Source organism: Leiobunum rupestre, chromosome 3 (assembly GCF_980474605.1).
Source record: "Leiobunum rupestre chromosome 3, qqLeiRupe1.1.hap1, whole genome shotgun sequence".
NCBI lineage: Eukaryota > Metazoa > Arthropoda > Arachnida > Opiliones > Sclerosomatidae > Leiobunum > Leiobunum rupestre.
In genome coordinates, this window is record NC_143386.1 from 69,995,407 (window position 1) to 70,022,075 (window position 26,669).

General features: G+C 36.5%; 1 protein-coding gene across 5 annotated transcripts in view; it reads right to left on the reverse strand.

The window, feature by feature from the left end:
- The window catches only part of Ac76E (adenylate cyclase type 2 Ac76E), a 266,968-nt gene that overhangs the window by 65,688 nt on the left and 174,611 nt on the right, over nt 1-26,669 (reverse strand). For 4 of the 5 annotated variants that reach the window (XM_090169106.1, XM_090169107.1, XM_090169105.1 and 1 more), the window contains 11 exons: nt 25,532-25,659; nt 25,300-25,458; nt 20,618-20,750; nt 15,927-16,121; nt 11,881-11,939; nt 10,160-10,327; nt 7,844-7,928; nt 7,645-7,776; nt 4,730-4,825; nt 3,346-3,512; nt 3,111-3,192 (listed from right to left, as the gene is read on the reverse strand). In XM_090169106.1, coding sequence (XP_090025232.1) covers nt 3,111-3,192; nt 3,346-3,512; nt 4,730-4,825; nt 7,645-7,776; nt 7,844-7,928; nt 10,160-10,327; nt 11,881-11,939; nt 15,927-16,121; nt 20,618-20,750; nt 25,300-25,458; nt 25,532-25,659 — 1,404 coding nt within the window. The remainder of the gene's footprint in view (nt 1-3,110; nt 3,193-3,345; nt 3,513-4,729; nt 4,826-7,644; nt 7,777-7,843; nt 7,929-10,159; nt 10,328-11,880; nt 11,940-15,926; nt 16,122-20,617; nt 20,751-25,299; nt 25,459-25,531; nt 25,660-26,669) is intronic. The other variant, XM_090169108.1, reaches the window with a different exon arrangement.

Genomic DNA, 26,669 nt, shown 5'->3' on the forward strand with positions numbered 1-26,669 from the left:
GTATGTGGTATTGATACCTTCGTGTTTTTAAAGGGGAACTCGTTGGTAGACAGCGGATCGTGCGCCTGAAAGTGTGAGGGATGATTGTCGACACTCCGACCATTTACACCCAACCGGACTAATGTTATTAATTAGATAAATTCTGCTCGTAGAGACGCTGATAGTTTTTATAAAGTTGAGTGATGCGACATCCAGTGTCAGTTTCTGGAAGCTTTGAAGACGCTTTGTAAATTAGTATTTCGTTAAAATATGAAATATTTCGTTAAAATATGCAATATTTCGTTAAAATATGAAATATTTCTTTATAATATGGAATATTTCTTTAAAATATGGAATATTTCGTTACAATATGAAATATTTCGTTACAATATGAAATATTTCGTTACAATATGAAATATTTCGTTAAAATATGAAATATTTCGTTACAATATGGAATATTTCGTTAAAATATGGAATAGTTCGTTAAAATATGGAATAGTTCGTTAAAATATGGAATAGTTCGTTAAAATATGGAATAGTTCGTTAAAATATGGAATAGTTCGTTAAAATATGGAATAGTTCGTTAAAATACGGAATAGTTCGTTAAAATACGGAATAGTTCGTTAAAATACGGAATAGTTCGTTAAAATACGGAATAGTTCGTTAAAATACGGAATAGTTCGTTAAAATACGGAATAGTTCGTTAAAATACGGAATAGTTCGTTAAAATACGGAATAGTTCGTTAAAATACGGAATAGTTCGTTAAAATACGGAATAGTTCGTTAAAATACGGAATAGTTCGTTAAAATACGGAATAGTTCATTAAAATACGGAATAGTTCGTTAAAATACGGAATAGTTCGTTAAAATTCTAATAATTTTATTTAAAAGGCACCTTAAAAGTTTAAATTAGCTGCCAAATGATGGCGCCACTAAAACTTATCCTCTGTCCCAAAGTGATGAATATTTGTAGTGTAACGCTATGAGTCCCGTTGAATGTAATTGGTCTAAGGTCGATCTTTATATAACCGATAACGGTTTATTTCGGTATTGCAACTCACCGCATCTCTTTTTCCCAGTAAAAATAAAAAAGCCGATCCCACGACAAGCGCGTGGCGGCCGCAACCGTGGCGCCATCCTTACTTGTTTATTGATCAACTTGTAAATAATATTAATTAATCAATATTCCCAACGCAAAGGTCTGTTGATTCCAGAAACTGCCGTCTGCAAAAACTACACGGTGATACTACACTAGAGGCGCCACTTGTATATCGATTTAAACCTATCTTATTCTGTCTATTCTCACAGAACTAAGATAAGATGTTCTTACTTCCGGTTGAAGAAACCGTCAAGTTGGTTAGATTGCAAAAAAACCTGACTAGTCTTGCAAGAATAGTTCCTTTAAAAAACTTTTCTCACTTTCGAGTATGAGCGGACAAGGGTTTTCTAGATTTTTCTTGAACCTGGAAGACTCCGAAAGAGAGATATAACGTTAAATTATAAACGTTAAATGTTTAAATTAGGGCGACTCCTTACTCATTTATCGGTGGACTTTTTAAACAAACCCTTGTATACGCTGTGACAACGGTATATCATTAATTATCTTAGTATTTAATTTATAATATTGCTATAACTCAAAATATAGTTTCGTCACGAAGGGTACCTTAGCTAAGCACATTTTATTTAAAAATTCCGATCAAAATTAATCAGCTAAAGGGGGAAGACATCCCTAACGCAACAGTAAGCTCTCTTTTCTCCACCATGTAGGCGGGGACTATCGTCCATAAATCACGAATACAGCTCTAGGGTAAATATTATCAGTTAACGTTAATCAATTCTTGATGTAAATTATAACGTTTTCATATCTCAGTATTTTAATCGACAAAATTTTTAGATTTAAGAATTTACAAAAGACAAAGTAATTAAAATGGAGATATAGAGCTAGTGTAAAAAAATTCGTGTAGTTTTTACAAAGAATATAAAGCCCCAGGAATGGAAGGATTGATATTAATGGCCGCGTGTTTTGGCTGCGCTAGAAACTTCCGGCAAAGCAAATCAGAGTAACCGGAAACTGTTACCGCAACCCGGTCTCTCTTTAAAAACAAGAGGCGCAAAAGTTCAACTGGACGGAGCAACACCTTCCATTCCTGGTGCTTTATATTCTTTGGTTTTTAGCTTGAAAACTGCGTGGCGCTGCAGTCGATTCAGCCTACCGAAAGCCCTACGAGTGTTTTTCCACCATGGCAGGTACGTTATATTCTTAACAACTTGATAAAACTCCCCCGAGTTCAACCGCCTATATCCATAAGTAACAAAATACCAATAAGTATGACAATCAGTCTTTTCAGTTTACACAGAACGCCGTAGCATAAACGGAAGGATCTCAAAAACGGGACGATTTGAGTTATTTTATAATTTATATAATAATCAGCTAAGCTAATACCCTTGGCACCACTTTAGGCCTAAGTCATCTAGCGACTTTTGATGCCCTTAAATCAGGTGGCCGGGTTCAGGGTGGTGACTAGCCCTTCATTCCACGCGAGCCAACAGCTCCCTACACTAACTATTACCGTTCACAAGTTTTGGATATTAGCTTAGCTGATTATTATTATTATTATTAAAGTAAAAAGGTTAAGTTATAGCGCAATCAAGGTTTAGTTCAGCGCAGAGCCCCCTGGTGTCTAAATATGCCCAAGGAGAAATATACTAATTCCAAGGACTATTGCGAGTCTAAAGCCCAGTTCACACTATACAATTAATTGGGCCACTTAAATGTATCCAACTAATTGTAATCAAGAAAATTGCATAGTGTGAACAGAAATAGTTGGAACCATTTTTACAATATTTCGGTTCACATTATACAATTTTCTTGCTTACTATTAATTGGATACAATTAAGTGGCCCAATTAATTGTATAGTGCCAACCCTGATCAGAATATTAGTATTAATTAGAATTACGCATTGTAACCCGGCCACCTGAATTAATGGCTTTAAAAGTCGCTTGTTGACTTGGGCCTAAGGTGGTGCCTTGGGTATTAGTCTAGCTGATTATTACAATCCAAGTGTCATACTTATCGTTATTACGTTACTTACGGTACAGTTCTTCCTGGAATGAAGCCAACGGCCCTTACCTGTCTATCGAGTACGTGCAGGACGATTAAGAAGACCAGTAGGAAGAGTAGAACGTGCCACGATGATGGAATGTCGATCAAACTGACCAGCGTCCATCCAAGGCGCGGATATGAACGTAAAACAGAGAGGATAAATATAGAAAGAACGAGTTACAAGGCGTGATGTTGGTTTTGTTGCCACCATTTCCGGTCCAAATGGTACTTTGGAGGGGGGAGCGAAAAAGTAATGGCCTACCCGTGTTGGTCCTCCAGGGGCGTGCCGTAGACGTCCGGCCTGATCAGTAGCGAGGCCAAGGCGTAGAGGAGCCAGGTTGCCAGCATGACCATCAATTTCCAGATGAACGAGACGCGCAGGTAGACCGAAACGGCCGCCAAGGTGAGCACCGACGCCAGAGAGTGATACTACGAAGATAAATCATTTCGACCCAACCCCGCGTTCTAAAATGGAAGCCTTGGATAATGGACTTGGCAAATGGGAAATTTATACAGGGTGTCGTTTTTGTCATGTCCATTATCAAAAGGTTTTTGAAAATGAAAGGGTTTATTCAAAATATATGGGAAGTGAACTTGGCAGTTTTCTTAATTAATTAAAAATAGTTTGATTTTGGGACAATCAAGGTTGAAAAAAAACATTTTTTTTTTTAAATAAAAACCGAGAAAACCGTTTTTTTTGTTTAAAACAGGTGTTTTTAAACACCGCTTCATTTTACTTTTAATCTATTTTTCGCTTTTGTTTAACCGTGCATACATATTACAAATCAACTAAAAATTAATACGAGTATTATTAAAAGTGTCACATGACCAGAACAAAGTTTTAGTTTTAGTTTAATTTTTGATTTTGTATAAATGCAGGGTGAGCAGGAAAATGCCTCGAATATTTAAAGAAAAATAAGGAATTTTCAAGCGAATTAAAGGAAAATATAGGAAAAACTATAAGCAAAAATAAGGATTCTTATCAAAAACCAGTAGATAAAATAAAGTGAAATATAGGATGAAGAAGGGTACACGACGACGGAATGTTTTCGGGTTATATACTACATGAAAAAACCTAAGGAATTTATAGGAAGGTATTGAAAATATAGGAAATGTGGTCACCTTGTAAATATTTCAGAAATGTAATCATTTCGGTAAGAAAATGTACAAACATTTTGAAATAATATTTAGTTAATAAAAAAAAACGTATTATTAAAAAAAACCATTGGTTTAATCCATAGTTTAAACAAGTGTGGTTTAAACCAGCCAGCCCTGGTGATAATCCGGGATACACTATAAGTGATTGGACGATACCAGGGGCGGCTCCAGGGGGGGGGGGCATGTATAAATTAGATCAATACTACTTTTAAAACTAGATATTGCTGTTTATTGCTAGTATATTCAGCATGACATGTTTGTATTTTTTGATAAAGCAGTATACACGACAGCGAAGTGGTAAGCGTGGTTTGAGTGCTTAAAACAATTTTACCATTAATGTAGTATTGTCCAATCACTTATTCTTCTTCGTGTATCCCACTTTATTCCAACAATAGCCAAAAATTGTTTTATTCCCCACATAGTTTTAAACGTTTTTATCCGTACGTGTGATTGCAGTTTGGGATGAATATAGCCAATTAATTAATTACCTGTGGAAATTTACATTCGTAGCTGATTAGTGTAGTGTTGTCACTGTAGTTGTACGAGATGGGAATAGCTCCTGGTTCATCTTGAGAACACGTGATCTGTTAATGAATATTTCATTGTATAATAAATTGACATTGTCCATTAGATAATTTGCCACGCTTCGATTGACAATGTAATTGCTTGATATTTTAGTAGATTGGGGTATGTCCTAAGAATCCGTTATATCCATTTGACCACGAACCTACTTAGGACTACTGGGAACCTGCCCACTGCCCAGTCATTAAATTAACCTTTTCAGTTTACATAGATCCACGTAGTGGCCAACGCGAAAAGTACATAAGTTTTTAGATTTTCGTCTGCAAATAACAAATTGTCTGCTATATGTAAATTAAAAGGCTAATTATGACTCGTACGTTCTTACTACTCCTAAATACTTTCTTAATTTGTCAGATAATAATGTTAACGGTTCGTTACCTAAAATATACAAACAATTACCCTTAGAGTATCGTAGATATATTGGCATTCATAAAATAAATATCGATTTTAGAGACGATTTTTTCTACGCCATAGAAAAGCTTCACAAAAGTCTCTTTAAAAATACGATGAAAATCGTTAATTTCTTCGCCAATTTTAAAAAGTAGAAATCGTGAAAAATAAAGAATTTCTGCAGTGCAGCTGTTTTCCTTCCACAACCGTGGATAAGCGGCCGATCTTTTGGGGCTGACCAAAATAATGTTATTTCATTTTTGGGCGAGATTGTGATGGAAAAACCGCTACCTTTGCATAAATCGATGCTATTAAATGGTTTTTGATCGAAAAACAATTAATGTTCACGGCTTTTTTTGGGTGCTGCTTCATTCTCGCTTCGTAACTTCAAAGTCGGCCTTCGAAATCCCCCCAGGCCACCGCCTTTTCCAATTTCCACCTCCTTCGAACCGCCCATTTACCCTTTATTGACGCAACAATATTTTAATTGAAATTCGAGACTTTTCGATTTTACCAGACTTTTGACGGACTCTAGGGACCAAGTACACCTGGCTGTTTTAATGATTGTGCTTGTTTTACGTAAATATTACGACTGTACTTAATTGGTTCGCATGGTTGATATTTTTTTAATGTTTTAGAAAAAAAACAAATCAATCAATTTAAAAAAATTAAATCAATCGATTTAAAAAAATTAAATTAATCGATTTAAAAAAATTAAATCAATCGATTTAAAAAAATTAAATCAATCGATTTAAAAAAATTAAATCAATCGATTTAAAAAAATTAAATCAATCGATAAAAAATAAAATCAATCGATAAAAAATAAAATCAATCGATTTAAAAAAATAAAATCAATCGATTTAAAAAAATTAAATCAATCGATTTAAAAAAATTAAATCAATCGATAAAAAATAAAATCAATCGATAAAAAATAAAATCAATCGATAAAAAATAAAATCAATCGATTTAAAAAATAAAATCAATCGATTTAGAAAAAATAAAATCAATCGATTTAAAAAAATAAAATCAATCGATTTAAAAAAATAAAATCAATCGATTTAAAAAAAAATAAAATCAATCGATTTAAAAAAATAAAATCAATCGATTTAAAAAAATAAAATCAATCGATTTAAAAAAAATCAATCGATTTAAAAATATAATCAATCGATTTAAAAAAATAAAATCAATCGATTTAAAAAAATAAAATCAATCGATTTAAAAAAAATCAATCGATTTAAAAAACAAAATCAATTGATTTAATAGAAAAAATCAATCGATTTAATAGAAAAAATCAATCGATTTAATAGAAAAAATTAAATTAAAAGATTTTTAGAAAAAAAATTAAATCAATGATTTTTAGAACAGATCACGAGGCAAAATGCCACACGATCCCATGTGCGTCTTAATGTCATGGCCGACCTATACGCGTTACCATGGCAACGAACACAAGCCACACCCGCGAGAAGGCTAAGAATAGGCTGAGTAAGTTAATAATGATAATAATCAGCTAGGCTAATACCCAAGGCACCACCTAAGTCATCGAGCGACTTTTAATGCCATTAATTCCGGTGGCCGGGTTACAATGCGTAGGAGGGTGGTGGCAAGCCCTGCAAGCCACGCGTTCGAGCCAACAGCTACCTACACTTACTATTATTTAAGCCTCGGGGCCTTCGCACTCACACACGTTTTCAAAATGATGACTTAAAGTCTACCCGCACTGTCCCCTATTTTCTCGGTGCATCTCCTTATAGCACCTTCTATAGACTTTAATTCCGTTTTAAAAGTGCGCGTGACTTAATGTATAGCATCACTGACGTCACAGATGCTAGTTAATTTGGCGGGCTCGAATGTAAATCAGATTTAATTCGTGTCGCTAATGTACGCATTTAGACTACAGCAGCGCCAACCGTGAAATAATTATTCCCTGGTAGAAATGTTTATTTCATGCAGATGGGGTAAAGATAGTTTCATCCACTGGTATTTAAAACCATGATACGGTAATCAGAGCCCTCTATTTCTTGATTATTATTATGTTTCCACGCGACATAACTTGTCCTGGAAATTTGGCTTTTTAATTTCTAGGGTGTAGCCAAACTTTGCCATACGTAATCATGATCTAGCCAATTTGGCGGTTTGAGTAAAATATATTTTGTTTGGCTTCTTCTACGTCATACATTCAAGATTTCGTGTTTTGGGTCAATTGAGAGCGGAAGTTTGTCTGCTAAAATTCGCATTTTCTATTTGGAATAACTTCTAAAATAATTAATATTATAATATGAAATTTTGACAGTGTTGACAACTATACATCATCTAATAAAATATTAAATTTAAATTTTTGGGTGCAGGTAGACTTTAAATTGTCTAATGACAAAATAATGTTTTTATAGCTTTAGTAGATAATTTTAAGTTCGAGAAGTGAATGGTGACTGACCATATTGATGAAATTGGCGGTGACGATGAAGGCTAGAGTGGCTAGGAACAGAAGGTCCCTCAGAGTCTGACTGCGGGTTAGTTTCGTCTGGCATTGCTCCTGTTGGGAGGTTAGAGTGTCGCCGTCCGATACCTGGACAAAAACACGGTGAAATCAATTGGGAAAGGCTTTATTGGACTCGACAGGGAGCGCTGTTAACCTGGCATTGAGCCGCCCACGTGGACGCCGTCAGAGTTCCAACGACCAGAGTACAAGATGCCGTTAGCGCCACCAACGTGAAGGTTCTGCAAATTAAAACACCATAACTCATTGTTAAGTTACTTCGGTACTAAGGGACCATTGTATTGGTGAGAACATTAGAACGTTTGAAAAATAATGATAACATTAGCTCGATTAAACATTATTAATTATTATTGAAAACTCTCGAGAACGTTAGAACGAATGAAAACTCTCGAGAACGGTAGAACGAATGAAAACTATCGAGAGCGTTAGAACGAATTAAACTATCGAGAACGCTAGAACGAATTAAACTATCGAGAACGTTAGAACGTTTAAAAACTATCGAGAACGTTAAAACGAGTGAACTCTCGAGAACGTTAGAACGAATGAAAACTATAGAGAACGTTAGAACGAATGAAATCTATCGTGAACGTTAAACGAATGAAAACTCTCGAGAACGTTAGAACGAATGAAAACTATCGAGAACGTTAGAACGAATGAAATCTATCGTGAACGTTAAACGAATGAAAACTCTCGAGAACGGTAGAACGAATGAAAACTCTCGAGAACGGTAGAACGAATGAAAACTATCGAGAGCGTTAGAACGAATTAAACTATCGAGAACGTTAGAACGTTTAAAAACTATCGAGAACGTTAAAACGAGTGAAAACTCTCGAGAACGTTAGAACGAATGAAAACTATAGAGAACGTTAGAACGAATGAAATCTATCGTGAACGTTAAACGAATGAAAACTCTCGAGAACGGTAGAACGAATGAAAACTCTCGAGAACGGTAGAACGAATTAAAACTATCGAGAGCGTTAGAACGAATTAAACTATCGAGAACGTTAGAACGTTTAAAAACTATCGAGAACGTTAAAACGAGTGAAAACTCTCGAGAACGTTAGAACGAATGAAAACTATAGAGAACGTTAGAACGAATGAAATCTATCGTGAACGTTAAAGGAATGAAAACTCTCGAGAACGTTAGAACGAATGAAAACTATCGAGAACGTTAGAACGAATAAAAACTATCGAGAACGTTAGAACGAATGAAATCTATCGTGAACGTTAAACGAATGAAAACTCTCGAGAACGGTAGAACGAATGAAAACTCTCGAGAACGGTAGAACGAATGAAAACTATCGAGAGCGTTAGAACGAATTAAACTATCGAGAACGTTAGAACGTTTAAAAACTATCGAGAACGTTAAAACGAGTGAAAACTCTCGAGAACGTTAGAACGAATGAAAACTCTCGAGAACGGTAGAACGAATGAAAACTCTCGAGAACGGTAGAACGAATGAAAACTATCGAGAGCGTTAGAACGAATTAAACTATCGAGAACGTTAGAACGTTTAAAAACTATCGAGAACGTTAAAACGAGTGAAAACTCTCGAGAACGTTACAACGTTTAAAAACTATCGAGAACGTTAAAACGAGTGAAAACTCTCGAGAACGTTAGAACGAATGAAAACTATAGAGAACGTTAGAACGAATGAAATCTATCGTGAACGTTAAAGGAATGAAAACTCTCGAGAACGTTAGAACGAATGAAAACTCTCGAGAACGTTAGAACGAATGAAAACTATAGAGAACGTTAGAACGAATGAAATCTATCGTGAACGTTAAAGGAATGAAAACTCTCGAGAACGTTAGAACGAATGAAAACTATCGAGAACGTTAGAACGAATGAAAACTATCGAGAACGTTAGAACGAATGAAAACTCTCGAGAACGTTAAAACGAATGAAAATGATTGAGAACGTTAGAAGGATTATGGCCTGCTAGGTAATTTTATTTGACGAACGCTATTTTTTTTAAATTAAACGTAAGGACAATTGAATTTCTGTGGGCCAGCCGTTTGGTCAAAATAAAATGGGCAGCTATTTCCATTTTATTATGATCTCGTGTGAGATATTTGTAAATGCCACGCCAACAAGGGAAACTTGGGGATAGGGACGGGATACCCGTGGCGGAAGTATGACAAACACCCCTCTCAAGGTCATTCACATCCTCTACCTCCCAAAAGGGAGCGATTACAGGACTAAAGGTTCTTGGTGATACGCTCAAAGACAATATAGACCTAGATTCGAAAATAGAGAACTTTCTGATTGGCTGCTTTGTAACCCAGAGATTACCCACTTCCGGCACTTGACCTCCGAAAAATTGGCATCCATCGGTTGCTGTATCGTTGTATAGTTGGTTATCATCGTAAGTACGGAGTTAAACGGTTCGTAGTTCGCGCAGGAAGTGGGTACCAAGTCTATAGTGTCATGGGATCGAGTCAGTACTTACATTTCTAGCACTAGCAGTTCGATGAGAGTGGAGCAGACGAAGAGGGCGCAGGCGCTGGTCATGTACCAGGGGAAGAGCGGGTCCTCGATGCTGCGGTACCGGGCTTCGATCGATGGGTCCGTGAACCTGAGCAGAATCGGGTTGACGTCTTCGTTGACTCTGCACTGCCTGAGCGATCGAACCAAAACAAACACATTACATGTCAAATTTTGTTCAATGTTTGCCTCGTTCGGCTCGCGTTATTTCTATTTCAACAATTTTTGGTAATCATAATAATATATCATGATAAAATTTCCTGTTTTCTGTCTGTCGAAATCGAAATATACGTTCGATCGATTTGAATTTGAGTTACAAAGATTATTTACAAACTTCGCGGCGTGGTTTAAAAATTAATTCAGTATACTAATTCAGATAGTTCAGTATTACGCCAAGGCACCACCATAGGCGAAAGTCGTCTAGCTACTTTTAATGCCATTAATATCACGAATGTATTAGAAATAGGCGGGACTTCGTTACAATAGTAGCGGGTTCGGCAACATTTAACTAAGGGTAATTTTCATGGCCAAGGCTTATCGCCAAAATGTATATCGTTAAGATTTAATACTCATTTACTCGATTCAACATAAAATAGTAAAAATATAATATTATACCCTTTTTTTAAGTATAATTAACTAATTTCGTACTCGTACAGGCATTTTTCTAAGAATTACGAGCAATTATCTTCACCGGTTAACGCGCGAAATTGGGGAACTTTTAGTGGATGTAAAGTGTTTCTGAGCCTACGTCACTTTCACGAGACTCCACAATTCTCATTGGCTTAAGAAAGTTGTCTCCCATCTTTGACAGTTTGAAAAGGGTATTGACGCGGTTAAATATTCATGGTAGAAATAATTAATTAGTAATTAATTATTTATGGTTAATTACAAATTAATTATTTATGGTTAATTACAAATTAATTAGTAATTAATTAATTATTGTTAATTACTAATTAATTAATTATGGTTAATTAGTAATTAATTAATTATGGTTAATTACTAATTAATTATTTATTGTTAATTACTAATTATTTATTTATGGTTAATTATTAATTAATTAGTAATTAATTATGGTTAATTACTAATTAATTATTATTATTAATTAGTTATTAATAATAATAACGTAGAGATTTCAAAACCATCCTCGCAGCCAGCGTGGAAAATAAAGCGGTGGCACTGTACGAATGTTCGTCTGTTTTTGAGTAAGTGAGTATTACCATCTATGATTACTTGGGAGTAAATAGCAGACGAACTTTCTCTACAAGAGCTGCGGTGATGGTACCAGAGTGAAAACATCTTGAAAAGGTTTTTCCACATATCAAACCCACAAAATGCAAAATGTAAAATGCACAAGAGTTTCCTAGAAACTCAAAATGGAAAATCTAAAATGCAAAATAGTATTTTGCATTTTCAAAATGCATCTTGAACAACCCTGGTAGATGGCACCACTTCATTAATTCATGTTGACGCCATCTACGATAGTATCTCGAAAGTGTTTATAGAGTGCTTTCGTTTGATACGATTTTGAAAACTTGTAACGTCACAGCTGTAGTGTTAATAGTGGTCGCCATGACAGTTACCGTTTTTTATCAATAGGCAAATTACATTGGTGACGAAATGGCGTACTTTTCTTTTTACTATTTACTTTTGGTAGAGTGATGCGAAGAAGAAATGACGAGTGCTTACCCGCAACAAGGAAAAGATCCGTATCCGGGTAAGAGGTTGGTCTCGATCAAAGCCAAACTCTGCAAAGAGGAGATAGGCAGTCAGTCAGAGGAACATGGAAATACTTTTAAAGTCCGCTACTTATTAGTTTTAAAATATATTTATGGAGTTTTCAAGACGTTTCCTTATTTTCAATGTCCGTCGAAAAACACTCATTGTGTCCCTTTATTGACAGGCTCGTTCTCCGCGACCGGCAATCGGCGAGGTGCTACTTTTTCAGATAAAATAATTAATCTTTTTGAAAGAAATGTATCTTTTGGAGAAATCTTTAATTGAAATCTTAGAAACCCAAGAATGTTTTGGAAATCATAAAATTACTGATCAACCGAAAGAAATTATTAGAAATCGAATAAATTTTTTGACTGTGAACAAGGAAAGGAACTTAAGTTTTATTTCGCCGATAAAAAGCTTTTCATTTGGAGGTGAAAAATAGATAGATGAAAATGGTTTTTTCATGTTGTGTTCGATCTTTTACGCGCAAAGACAATAGCCAAGCCGCACAGCTCCAGAAGTCTATACCATTAAGTGTGTCAGATAGTGTAAATAACGAGTGCCAGAGGTGTTGGGGGGGGGGGTCACACCGGGTACCACCCGTTTGGGGGTGACACCCGACCGTCAAAAAAAAAACTTAAAAAAACTAGAGAATTTCGAAAATCCTTTTTTACACGTTTTGACTAGTAAGTAGCACACCATGATATCCGCACCGGGTGCCACCTATGCTAGCTAGCCACTGTCTAAAGTATAGTCATTCTAGAATTGTCATTTTCAGCTGAAATAGAGCCACCTAGTGAGTAATGTGAAAAGCTCATTTACATTTTACAAAGTTCGCCTATTCAGTTAGGAAGAAACATCATTTCCGTTTTCGAAATTACTCATAAAACTTAACTCTTAAAGAGATAGTGTCAGCATTTTCTTGGTGTATTATATTAAAGGCCTAGGTTTTCTTCTGCCTGTCCCCCTTTAAATTAGGCCAACATGTTCAGCGGTTGGCCTACCACCAGGGTATTTGTGCTCCACTAAGTTAATTTAAAGGGGGACAGGCAGAAAAAAACCTAGGCCTTTAACTACATAAAATTGATAATGGGCTTAGCTTATCTTCTCGGTTTAGTCATTGAGTTGGGAATATTAATCTAGAGATCCAATCAAATCTGCTCCTCGCGAAACAAGTTTTTGAAAATTACAAATGTGCCGTCTCCTCTAAAATGACGAGAAAACGTTATCATATGACCATCCATTATTTTTGAAAAAAAAAACTTTTTGCCGAAAACGCGTCTTATTTGAACGAACCATTGAGAGATCGACGGCGCCACGGGTAGAATGATAAAGTTTTATCGTCATTTGGGAGCAGACGGCAGTATTCTTATTTTTTAAAAACTTGTTTCGCGAAATACTCAAATCTGACGTTTTGATTGGACCTCTAGATTAATATTCCCAACTCAATGGGTTTAGTCGCGAGCCAAATGAGCTCCAAAAAGGGCGAAACCGGTCTACCCCTGGAAATTCTACCTATTTTAATTTGTTTTGGACTCGAAGATCTATTTCGTAAGTGTTATCACTACTTGAAATTTGGGAGGGTTTAGCTTTTTTGCCCTCTTTTTGCTATGGACTTTTCTAGCTTTACGCGTATTTTAACTGCAAGATTGCTGTACGAGTTTCTGGTTGGCTTTTGTCTCGAAACTGAAATGTCAACTGTTTGTGTACAAGTATTTTATTCTAGAAGATTGTATTTATACTAAATGTACAAATCAGATACTTTAGCTATTTTTGAAGAAAGTCGCTCACCAAGAACGCAGCGACTTCGCGTGTCAGTTGGGCGAACTACTCAAAAAAACGGTTTTAATTGAATATAAAATTAGTTCCTCGGGCTAGCGGTGCCATTTTCAATCGTCAACTAGATTTATGTCAAACCTATCGCGAGCAGTTTTAATTTTAAAAATCGGTTCACTAGTTACGGTTTTTCTAGGCCGCCAGTTTCCAAATATTATAGTTTGTAAAATATTTAAAGTTAAATATTAAAAAGAAATTTGAATATAAATTTTCAATCATTAACTAGTTAAGGTTTCAAACAAAACTATGCAAAAAACCGAGGTTTAAAGCAAGTGACGGCTCTAGGTGAAGTAGCTATATTTTTTCAACAGATGTCGCTAGCGTCGAGATCAAAACAAGATGCTGAAGCTACATTTTGACCCAAAAGGTGGGTACTTATAGGTACCCTTCGCGTTGATTGGATCGTTTGTAAATTTGTCAATAACTTCAATTATAGTAATTGTTTACAATATATTTTATATGGGATATATAATTTAGGTTAAAGTTCACTAAGTAGAGTAAAAGGGGTCTAAATATAATACTCTATAATGGCTCTCTGGCGACGTTATTGTTTCGCTATTTTGAATTTCAGCTTCCGTTCCCATTAATAGATGGCTCCACGCTCTCCACGAAAGTCGCCTTTTTTTCCAAAGAATCTGCTAGATTCATGGCCATCTCTATTAACAGGGGCCTTTTCATAATACAGGTGGCAATGATAGAGCCAACAGTTGCTTTAATATCTTAATTATTGTAGAATTAGGGAGTGTCGTAAGATCGGTTACTTGAAGGCAACGAATCAGATACAATTTGAAATGTATGTAATGTATGTGTGTAAAGTTCTTAACTGGTTTTAAAAAACTAAACAATGTATGAGAAAGAGAAGAACAAATTGGCGGGCGTTTCATTTGAGTTGGCGTCCGGGATTAAGGCTTAAAAGGAAATTTTAAAAGGAAAATCGTGTTGTAACAAAACTTTTGGCAAACCCTCCGAGCCGTGTCTTCGCTGGCGAAAACACGGCCGGGACGATATAAGGCTGTTAGCTATAGGATTAAGAGACGCTCGAAAAAGAATGATTCAGTTCAAATTTATCCACTTGGGTCATTTGCCACTGGAAATGTTTCCTAAGCTCGCGACTAAACGCTAAGCACATTTTTCAATTTTCCAGGTATTCCATGGCTTGTTTCCGGATTAGACAACTACACCAAATGTTTTAGAAACTGAAGCCATTTATCTTAACTCGCTTTAGTTTTTCTTTCTTTAAGGGACACACAATCGTTTGAACTTCGGGAATAATTCTTGGAAAAGGTCTAAATAAAGTTAATTAGAAGTTTCATTTAAATCAAGGAATACCTCTGCGTATTGTTCCATACCAGAGTTGTTTGAACTTAAGATTTTGAGATTTCAGAGAACGATTTTCGTGTTCTTTTTAAAGGCTGGTTCAGACGGGCAGTGTTTCTCGATTTACCGCATTTTCCCGTTGCGAGCGCTGCTTGTAAACGAGAAAACAGAGGACCTTTTTTGAACAACGGGAAAATAGAGAAAATCAGGAAAACACTACCAGTGTGAACCAGCCTTTTGTCTTATTTCTAGATTGTGAAACCTTAGACCAAGAAACACAGGGACGTCTCGCTCATAGCATACCCAACGCTTTATTTTTCGGCGGGGCTTTGTTGCGGCTGCGGTAGGGAGAGGGGGGTTAGGTGATACAGATAGTCAATAGGCGCCATCCATGAGATATAAAAATCACGTTTTTTAAAGAACTTGAAAAAAATAATCAGCTAAGAGTTGCATATTTTTAAATTATTTTATATATTTTTTTAATATTTTAGGGACACAAATATTAAAAAATATATCAGAAATTTCGTTTTTTGGAGCCACGCTGTTGCAGGCCACGTGCTGACAGATTGTTGGGCTGTGCACGTGACTCAAATAGCCAATAAAAATTGACTCACCTTCGCTACTAGCGACACCGCGCGAGATAAATAGGAAATAGGCCGCCACAACGAAGCTTCGGGCGCGAAATACCTACCGCGCGACGTCCCTGTGTTTCTTGGTCTAAGGTGAAACTAATTTTCGACTATATTTCGGGACATTCAAGTTGATTTCCAGATTTGTAAAAAACTTTTTTTTCTAGAGTACTTTTTTAGCAGCGATTCAAATATATCTGAAAGGCCAACAAAAGTAATGGAATATTTTCTTACAGTTAGGCGTACGCTTTTGGCCAGCGTGGATTCGGTGATGTTAGCGAAGGGTTTGTCGGCTCCCCAGCATTCCATGTACTTGTTGATCTTGGTGGAAGAACGCGAGCGCCTTGGGCCTTTTCCGGTCGGGGCGGCCAGAGAGTTATTTGCGGGCACGCTCAATGCATTTTCTCCTGCGGACTTGCCCTCTTGGCCCTGAGATACGAAACCAAAATGAAAAATACGGCACAGGTAACAAAGGAAAATCTTGAAAAATACGGCACGGGTAAGGAGGAAAACCTGACAGGGTTGCCAGTTACGCCACTACACCAGCCCGAATGGAAATTAAAATAGCCCAAAATTGTCAACCATTAAAATTGCGTATTAAAAATATCCAAAATATTTTTCAATGACCTTGAAGACATGGTTCAAGGTCATACGAATTTTCGTTAAATAAGTACCCGTCCATAGTGCTTCCAATCCATTCTCAGACTAATATCAAATTATCCACAATTTCGCACAGATAATATCAGATCAGTTGATATGGTAAAACAGATATTTTACACACGAAACCAATCTGAATGCATCGTAATTACAGATGCATCACAGTTATCAATTTTAACCCAATTAAATTCCTTTGCAATTTTTAATTTCAGTTTATTAAGATTTGCTTTCCAGAAGATTATTATATATAGTGAAATAGCGTCAGAAAACTGTTCAGTTAACCGAGTCTAGTTAACTGATAGTAAATATTATAAAACATAATTTAATATTTCGAACAATAAAAATAATTACTGTTACAAAGAAATAAAATTATAACATTATTGTTAATTAATTAATGTTAATTAATGTTATTAATTATTGGACAGTTTGAGCCCGTCACGAAATCGTGTAAACGCCAAAAAAAATTGACTATTACAAACTTAATGATACATATGGCGCCATCTAGGTTATATTTGAGGAAATAAGGCTTAACAATATGATCGTATAAATTTAATTCTAACTTTTAACTCGTTAAATTAAAACGCTAATTAATAATTGAAATGAATCATCATAGAAGTGACAAACGGTAGAAATGACCTTAGTGACCTCAGGGGTGTCTGCCATGTGGTCACTAAAAGTTAGTCATTTTAACGTCTATTTACATCATTTTAATAATTATGGTTTTAATTTTAACAGTCTCAGTTAGAATTCGGAGAACAGTTGCCGAAACTGATAATTATTAATTATCCCAAACAAGCCGCACTGTACTTTTAAAAATAGCCCAATGGTGCGGGAAAACCGTCAAACTGGCAACTTCGCCTCTAAGCCGCCTTTTTCTACCGCGAAAGAAAAGAAGTTGTAATTGATTTGAGGCCAATTTCGAAAGGATTTCTCATTCTTGACGTTGCAACCACCCCAACTGAGACAATTTATAATTCGGGAACTGGGATATCGTACAAACATTGCTTAAACCAGGGTCGCCACATTTAAATCAATTTGATTAAAGTCTCCATTCAAATTGTGAACATAAGTAAATATAATCATAAGTATGACACTTGAATAAACATTTTACTATACGTCCATTCTTTACAGTGAGCCAGTGAGGTAAAAATAGCGAAATCATGTTTAGTCTTTCACACATGCGCAGATTAGTTACGCATATTTTCCTCAGTTGAAGGATGGGAAAAAGTGTTTGTGAGCTTTTTAGGGAAATTCTGGGGCACTGGAATTTCCTTATCCGTATTTGTTAAAGGTCCTTACGTTCTTATTAACCTAAATACGTTCGAAGTTTTTTAATTAAGTTGCCGCCTCAGTATTCTGCTAATGAAATTCACACGGCACGGGTTGATTTATCAAAATACGTTTCCAAGGTGGGAGTGGCAGAGTGGTTAGCAACTATTTTCGATCGCAGCTTGCGGCACTGGGTGTAAACTCGGAACAACACCTTCTGTTCTCTCCCCACTGGTTAAAGGGGTTAAAGGTGTACATACCTTTAACTTTAGCTGCGAGCAATAGGCGAAACTATAAAGATGGTAGTCACGTGACTTTGTGGAGAACTACGGCGCCATCTATCCTAAGAAATACGAACTTAACTATATTCATTTTATTTTGCTAATGGCGGTTTAAATTTTGATCGATTATCTATTTATTATTATTATTATTTAAAACACTTAGTTAGTAATAGAAAAGTGGAAGTTAATTAGCTGTCTGCAGTATTTGGAAGGAATAATTTTTTACCTTAAAGTCGCACGGCCAACTATGAACACGAGTTACCGAATCGAAGTTGGCTGCGAAAAGGTAGTCACGTGATTTCGTTTTCCCATTTTAACAAGTTGGTTAAGACCAAATTTACTTTATAGTTTCGCCGATTGTGTACCTAACTGATTACCTAGGAGCAACAAACTCAAGGAGAACGCAGCTAGTATTTAAACACGCTAACGCTGTGTTGTGTACAAATTTCAGTGGACGAGCCTTTACTGCACGTTTTATGGAAAGGGGGAAGAGAATTTCCGAATTTTCCCCTTCCGACGGCAGCAGGCGCTAAAGCATCTAACCAATGAAAAATGTACGCAAGAAAATGTACAACTTTTGACGGGTTGCGTTCTCCTTGTGTGGGGTGCTGTGTTTGTTGCTGCTAGCTGATTACAGATCAATCATTACTAAATGTTGTTCTTAACGTCATCCGCCTGTAATCGATGTATCAACTTTTAGGAAGTAGTTAGCCCATCGTCCAAACCACACCCATTTTAACCCCAAAGCCATTTTATACAATTGGCACAATGGGCACTGTGCCCAGAACCTACGAAGGTTCAAAAGGGCCTACAAAAAATCTTTTTTTAATTAGGGCCTAAGAATGTCTTAAAAAGCACTGATGCCTCGAACCTATGAAAGTACTTGTTTCACTCTTATATCTTAGATGGATACTAATTTCGTTAGAGGAATATAATTTACTTTTGCTATAACCTAACTTAATGGTAAATGCGAGTGCCGACTTATTTTTCATCATCCAATCGATAGGAAGTAAGTGGATTCAAAGGCTTTCCATTACACATATTTGTGCAGACACTACTTAGAGCCATACGTGACCGAAAGAACAGTTTGATGTGTTTGGTTAACCAAACGAAACTAACGGTTTTCAAACTTACTACAAGGCTCTATGTATTATTGAATAAAGTGTACGAAGTCACGTACAATGGAATTGAGGGATAAAGTAAATTTTAAAGATCAATTTGAACATTAACTTAACTGGCGTTCTTAACCTGAACAAATATAAAATACAACTTCAAATGAGCCTAAGACGGACATCTACCGACTGATTGAAGAGCGCGCTTGTGACTAATTTCGTAATAACACTAACGTCACCGATAACTGTCTCTACAATCCAGAGAGCTTTGTTAATTAGAGCAAGTGTCGGCTCAACGTCAAGTAGCTCTTTTTTCAACAGATGTCGCTATCGCCGTAATCAAAACAAGATAGTTAAGCTACATTTTTACCCAAAAGGCGGGTAATTATAGGTACCCCTCGCGTTGATTGGATCGTTTGTAAATTGGTCAATGATATAAATAACAGTAAATTTAAACAATATTTTTACATGGGATATATAGTTTAGATTAAAGCCCACTAAATAAAGTTGTCTAAATATAATACTATACAATGGCTCCCTGACGACGTTATCGTTTGGCTATTTTGAATTTAACTTCCTTTGCCATTAATAGATGGCAGCACGCTCTCCACTAAAGTCGCTTTTTTCGAAGAATCGGACTGATTCATGGCCATCTCTAATAGCAGAGGCCTTTTCATAATACGAGTGGCAATGATAGAGCCGACAGTTGCTTTAAAAATGTTTGGAAAAATCAGTTTGTGAAGGTAGATGTTTCAAGCGAATAAAATTAGCAGAATGAGTTGATTTAATATGATATAAATCTCCTGAAAGCGACGTCATCACGTGAAAAAAGTTGCCTACTGACGCGCTATCATGAAAGCAAAATGGACGCAAAACTGCTTCGAAGTCCTCTACATAGTCTGTGTTGGGAATACCTCTGACAAGGAGACATATGTTTTTTCAAAATCGGGGGTTATGTAGACCTTCATGTATACACAACTCAAGTTTAAACTTTCTCTACGTAAAATAGCATGGCAAAATCACGGATTGTAAAAACCTACGATTTTGCCCAATTTTATCAATTTTACCCAATTGTTTGGCCAAAATTTTAATTTTTTGAATCCCTTACAATCCGTGATTTTCCCATGTTATTTTACATAGAGAAAGTTTAAACTTGAGTTTTGAAAAACATTTTCGGTTGCCATGGCAAAACGAATGGCCATTGGAACCTTTTCCTTTAAGGTACACGAAGGTCTACTTAACCCCGAGTTTGAAAAAAATCGGGGAGAAACACCTTGGGATGTCTCCTTGTGAGTAAAGGTTTATCGCGTGAAGAATAGGAAGTGTCATACTTATGGTAGAATGTAATCGACCTTTGTCCGTATTAGCGTCTGAAATTCCCCACGTGTCTCTAAGCGGCCATAAAGTTGGATTGAAACTCTAAATAACGTTTTCCCCATTGCGCTCTTAACGAAATTGGTCGTCGCCTCGGCGCTCGTGAGCCGCATATTTGAATAGCGCCCATCCTCTCCGTTTCATCGCGTTTTGGAACTACAAATTTCCGTCGAGCGCGCCCGACAGATGTCGCTGGGGACTGCGGAGGCGTTATTAGAGGGTAATAGCTCACTTTGGAAGGAACGATGAGGAACGTTTCCACTTGGTGCTCGGACAGGTATTGGTCTCGGTCCTGCCCGTTGCCGGCCTCCACTTGGAATTGGTCGTCCAGGTGCTGCAGGGTCGCCTTCGTCACGTGGACTCGCCTGCGCAATCATACCAAACACAAAATCTTCACGTTACTCGGCGACGAGATAGTTCATTACTGATTAGTGCGAGATAATGAGAGAAAACGGTTAGGATTCAATCTTCTCCTCGGAAAATTCGGATTTTCAAGAAATATTCCGGAGATAGTGAAGTTTTGAGGTCAAAAACTAGGTTGTTAAGGGTAATAGTTTGCCCATAACTACCTTGCTTTTGATAAGAACCTATGGTCGATAATGACATGGTTTTCAACAAGAACCTATGGCCGATAACAGCTTTGTTTTTGACAAGAACCTATGGCCGATAATAGCTTTGTTTTCAACAAGAACCTATGGCCGATAATAGCTTTGTTTCTGACAAAAACCTATGGTTTATAATAGCTTTGTTTCGGACAAGAACCTATGGTCGATAATAGCTTTGTTTCTGACAGGAGCCTATGGCCGATAATAGCTTTGTTTTTGACCAGAACCTATGGGCGATAATAGTTTTGTTTTTGACAAGAACTTATGGTCGATAATAGCTTTGTTTCTGACAAGAACCTGTGGTCGATAATAGCTTTGTTTCTGACAAGAACCTATGGCCGATAATAGCTTTGTTTCTGACAAGAACCTGTGGCCGATAATAGCTTTGTTTCTGACAAGAACCTGTGGCCGATAATAGCTTTGTTTCTGACAAGAACCTGTGGCCGATAATAGCTTTGTTTCTGACAGGAGCCTATGGTCGATAATCACTTTGTTTTTGACAAGAACCTATTGACGATAATAGCTTTGTTTTGGACTAGAACCTGCGGTTGATAATAGCTGTGTTTCTGACAAGAACCTATGGTCGAAATACGCTTTGTTTTTGCCAACAAGAACCTATGGCCGGTAATAGCCTTGTTTTTGCCAACAGCCGATGGTTGATAATAGCTTTATTTTTAACAAGAACCTATTGACGGTAATAGCTTTGTTTTGGACTAGAACCTAGGGTCGATAATAGCTTTGTTTTGGACTAGAACCTAGGGTCGATAATAGCTTTGTTTCTGACAGGAACCTACAATCGATAATAGCTTTTTGGATTTCTGACAAAAACCTATGGTCGATAATGACATTTTGTTCAACAAGAACCTAAGGCCGACAACAGCTTTGTTTTTGACTAAAGCAATTATTAACGGTAATAACTTTATTTTTGACAAGATATTATGGCCGATTATAGCTTTGTTTTTGCCAACAGCCGATGTCCGATAATAGTCTTGTTTTTGACAAGAATCTATTTCCAAAATAACTATTACCGACGGCAGCTGAAACTATTGGGTATTAGCCTAGGTGATAATAATTGATTTTATATTTACGGAGCCATATATGTGTAGAAGCTAGCCTATTAACAATGACGGCGTTATTTTGCATTTGTGCTGCAAAATATTGACGATTCGTCGCTTAGGGTTTGCACTGGAAACCATTGACATTTTAGACAAATTTGGTTTTCCATTTGCCACGATAACTATTGGATAGTTAAATTTCGCGCTTGTAGGATCGAAGAAGCAGCTTTATCGCGTGCAGACTGTTTTCCTTACACGCTTTGTAGCGCGGTCTTAACCTTGTCTATCGTCGATGTTAACTTTGTTTTTGAAATCGACACTAAATTTCCGATTCCGAATATTCTCGTCGACTCGGGGTATAGAACAAGGGTTTCAGGAATACGAACAACGATTTCTAGTATCGGTTATATCATAAGTGTATAATAACGTTACATAAGTGTGACACTTCCTATTCTTCACATGCAAAAGTTTTACTGAGAGCTATTCACAAGACAGACTGCATTACGCAGTTTGGCGTCCGCTTGTTAACGCGTCACACGTAGCCTTGGCATCGCCTCGCTAGGGGGAGATTTTCTTCTGGTGATGACGTCAAACCGTTACTAGCTCTCAGTAAAATATTCCCCAAAAGTGACCAACTTATAAGTTAATATTATAGACTTATGGTTATACAGAAATATTTGTCTTTAAATGCAAATGAAATAGAAATCCTGGGGATCAATCGGTGTTGGGCCGGAATCGAACACCTTTATCGCTCTTCCGGTTGGATTACCAGGGGGAGCCACTTGTCTTGATGAAGAGGGGAATTATGGGAGTGACGCGCCTTCAGAATACGGAATAGTCCCCCCCCTTTGCGACGGAATTTCGGGCATTAGTCCATTATCATTCCGCCCAGTTTTCTCCGAATTTAACGGCCTCGAAACAATGGAGCATTAGCCGCCAGGGGGAGCTGCCAGGGGGAGCCGCGATTGTTAGTCAAACAAACGACTGATCAAATTTGGACGATAAAGTCCGCTTTCCCCGGTAAACGTCCACTCTTCCCGAGTTCTCTGGTTTATTTAATAAACACGTGTTGGATCTTTATTATCTAGAGAGTGCTTCTTTACCTGGCGAAAGGGAAGACGTAGAACGCGCCTTCTACCGGTGACATTTACGCTCCCATTATCAAAATTGACCATTTTCCAAATTTGGTGTGAATTTATCTAATTATAAAGTGTAGTTTTGTCATTGGGATGTAAACCAGAGATTTTAACGCTAGGTTCGTGACCGCTGAATTCGATAATGATCCGTCATCTACTTACCGCTAGCTCAGTCACGAACCTATTGGGAAATAGTTTTAGCTTACAACTCCATTAGTTTTAAATTACTGCTGAGAGAAAAATTTAAAATGTTTGAGTTTTTGAATTTGCTGTGGGCGTTAGAGTGCCGAGTCGAAACGCGTTTTCCACCATTGACCACGGTAACTACGGAAATACCGAAGAATGGGCGGGATCAGATCGAGGGGCAGGTCACTTCCTTGATTAACGACGCACCCCTCAAAAGATTAAATCGCGATTATATTGATTAAATTCAATTTAATCACGATTAAGTTGATTAAATCACGTTTAATCCTGATTAGAATGTTTAAATCTGATTTAATCATGATTAGAATGTTTATATCTGATTTAATCATGATTAAATGATTAAATCCGATTAAAATGATTTAATCCTGATTAAAAAAATTATATCGTGATTAGTATGATTAAATCGTACTTTAGTTTTGATTTTAATGATACGACCGATTATATTGATTAAATCATGATTGATGTGATTAAATCTAATTAAAATGATTAAATCATGATTGAAACGATTAAATATAATTAAAATGATTAAATCATGATTGAAATGATTAAATCTAATTAAAATGATTAAATCTAATTAAAATGATTAAATCTAATTAAAATGATTAAATCTAATTAAAATTATTAAATCCTGATTAAAAAGATTAGATCATGATTAGAATGATTAAATCTCGTTTAAATCGTTATTAGATTTTCTAATCTTGATTAGATTTTTTAATCTTGATTACCTTGATTTAATCACGATTACCCTGATTTAATCATTTTACTATGATTAAGACGTGACCTGCCCCTCGGATCAGATTAATCTCTATATTTCCGGTTAAAGGGAATGGAAGGAAAATATAATTTTGAGTTCGAAAATGGTCGGTAATGGATTTTCCCTTTAATCGCGATACTTTGAATGGTACGGGAATGTGTGGGAAAGATAAAATATATGTTAAAAGAAATGGACAAAACAAATATTGTTTTTACGGCCTTTTTTAACGCAAAAATTAGAAATTTACTACGACCAAAAGGTGGTCAAACAGATTTTGACCTTGACGCCCAGTTCAAATTGCACATTCTGCTCCGCCTCTGTTAATGCTTACATGAAGCCTTACCTAAGCCCCTCCCTCAATCGTAAACGTTGCCATCTAGTATTAGTGGGAAGCCTTATTTTTATTTTTCCATTCGTGAAAAGTTTGATTTAACTTCCAATTTAATTCTTGCAAAATTAATTTAGTCTGAAACGTTCAATCAATATTAAAGTGTTTTCTTGCGGTGAGAGTAATCGAATCCATACCTCTACTTGGAATGCTTATCGCGGCAGATTTTCGTCTCGATGTAGCTGACGGGTTTTTTTGACGTCACTATGTTAACTTAACAAACAACAACGTGAGAGAAAGGTGCTCGCAAAGGGGATTTTTTATATCGTAAGAGGGGCCAAAGCCGTCAGAGTGATCTTACCATACGTGATACGCCAGGATAAGCATTCCAAGTAGCGGTATGGATAAGAATAATAATAATGAATATAATAATAATCAGCTATAGGCTAATACCTAAGTCATCAAGTGACTTTTAAAGCCATTAATTCAGGTGGCCAGGTTACAAAACATAGGAGGGTGGTGGCAAGCCCTTCATGCCACGCGAGCCAACAGCTCCCTAAATTAACTATTACCGTTAACCTCTATAAGTTTTTGGAAATTATAGAATGTTTTTTCGAAACTCTGGTTTACAATATTTTAATATTTAAATTTTAAATTATACAAGGTATTCTAATAATTCCCGTCAGATGGCGATACTGTTTGAAACATAAGCTCCGCCCAGAGAACGGGCCAACTTTTCAGTTCTCGATAATCGTAAATAAGTTCTTGTTACAGATTCGAATGATGACGTAGAAGATGCTGTAAGGGGGAGATGAATGACGTAATAACTTACCCGGGTACTCCTCCGGACTCCATGTGATTGGCCAACGTGACGTCATCGGACCAGACGTCGTACTGCCATTTGCGCAGGCCCAGAACTCCGCAGAGCACGTTCCCCGTGTGAACGCCGATGCGCATATCCACGTTAATTTCCGTCGCCTCTCGAACCACCCTGCGACCAATCGGAGATAATGACAGTTATTTTTAATCGTAGTTTATTTCTTTGCGGGCGGGGGGGGGGGTACCTGATGGCCTCGATCATTTGCAGCCCCATGCGGACGCAGTTTGAAGCGTGGTTCGGTCTCGACACTGGCAGCCCTGACACGCAGTAGTAACAGTCTCCGAGTATTTTGATTCGCATGCATTGATTTTCCTAGAATATATTTCAATTTGAATAGGTGTTGGGTTTTTTTTTTTTTTTTTTTAATATTTTATTGGCTTATTCAGCTTTAATTGGTTTTAGGGTTTAATTAGGTTTTTTTTTGGTATTATTTGGTTTATTGGCTTATTTTGGTTTTTGAGTTTAATTAACTGGAAATTGATATTTTTCAGTGGGTTTTATCGGATTTTAGGGTTTTATTAGGTTTTTTGGGTTAAATGTTTTTTGTTTTTTTTATTTGCTTATTCAGCTTTTATTGGTTTTTGAGTTTTACCGGATTTTAGGGTTTTATTAGGTTTTTTGGGTTAAATGTTTTTTTTTTAATTTATTTGTTTATTCAGCTTTAATTGGTTTTTGAGTTTTACCGGATTTTAGGGTTTTATTAGGTTTTTTTGGGTTAAATGTTTTTTTTTTATATTTTATTTGCTTATTCAGCTTTAATTGGTTTTTGAGTTTTATCGGATTTTAGGGTTTTATTAGGTTTTTTAAGTTTAATTTTTTTGGGTTTGTTGGCTTATTTTGGTTTTTGAGTTTAATTAACTGGAAATTGATATTATTGAGTTGGTTTTAATGGGGTTATTATGTTGGATTCGCTCCCAATTTATTTATTTATTGGAACCCTGAATAATACGGCTACGATTAATAATAATAGTAATCAACTAGGCTAATACCCTTGGCACCACCTTAGGCCTAAGTCATCATGCGACTTTTAAAGCCATTAATTAAGGTGGCCGTGTTACAATGCGTAGGAGGGTGGTGGAAAGCCCTTCATGCCACGCGAGCCAACAGCTCCCTACACTAACTATTACCGTTAACCTCAACAAGTTTTTATGTAAGGCGAAACCGAAAAGTTCGGGGGCAAAACCCTTAAACCAGTGGGGAGAGAACTTGCAAACTCAACGCAGGAGTAGAGTTCTTAAATTACCGTAATTTAGGAAATCAGTAAATTACGCGGTAATTTACAGCGTAATTGACCGTGTTGCGGTAAATTACCTTAATTTTAT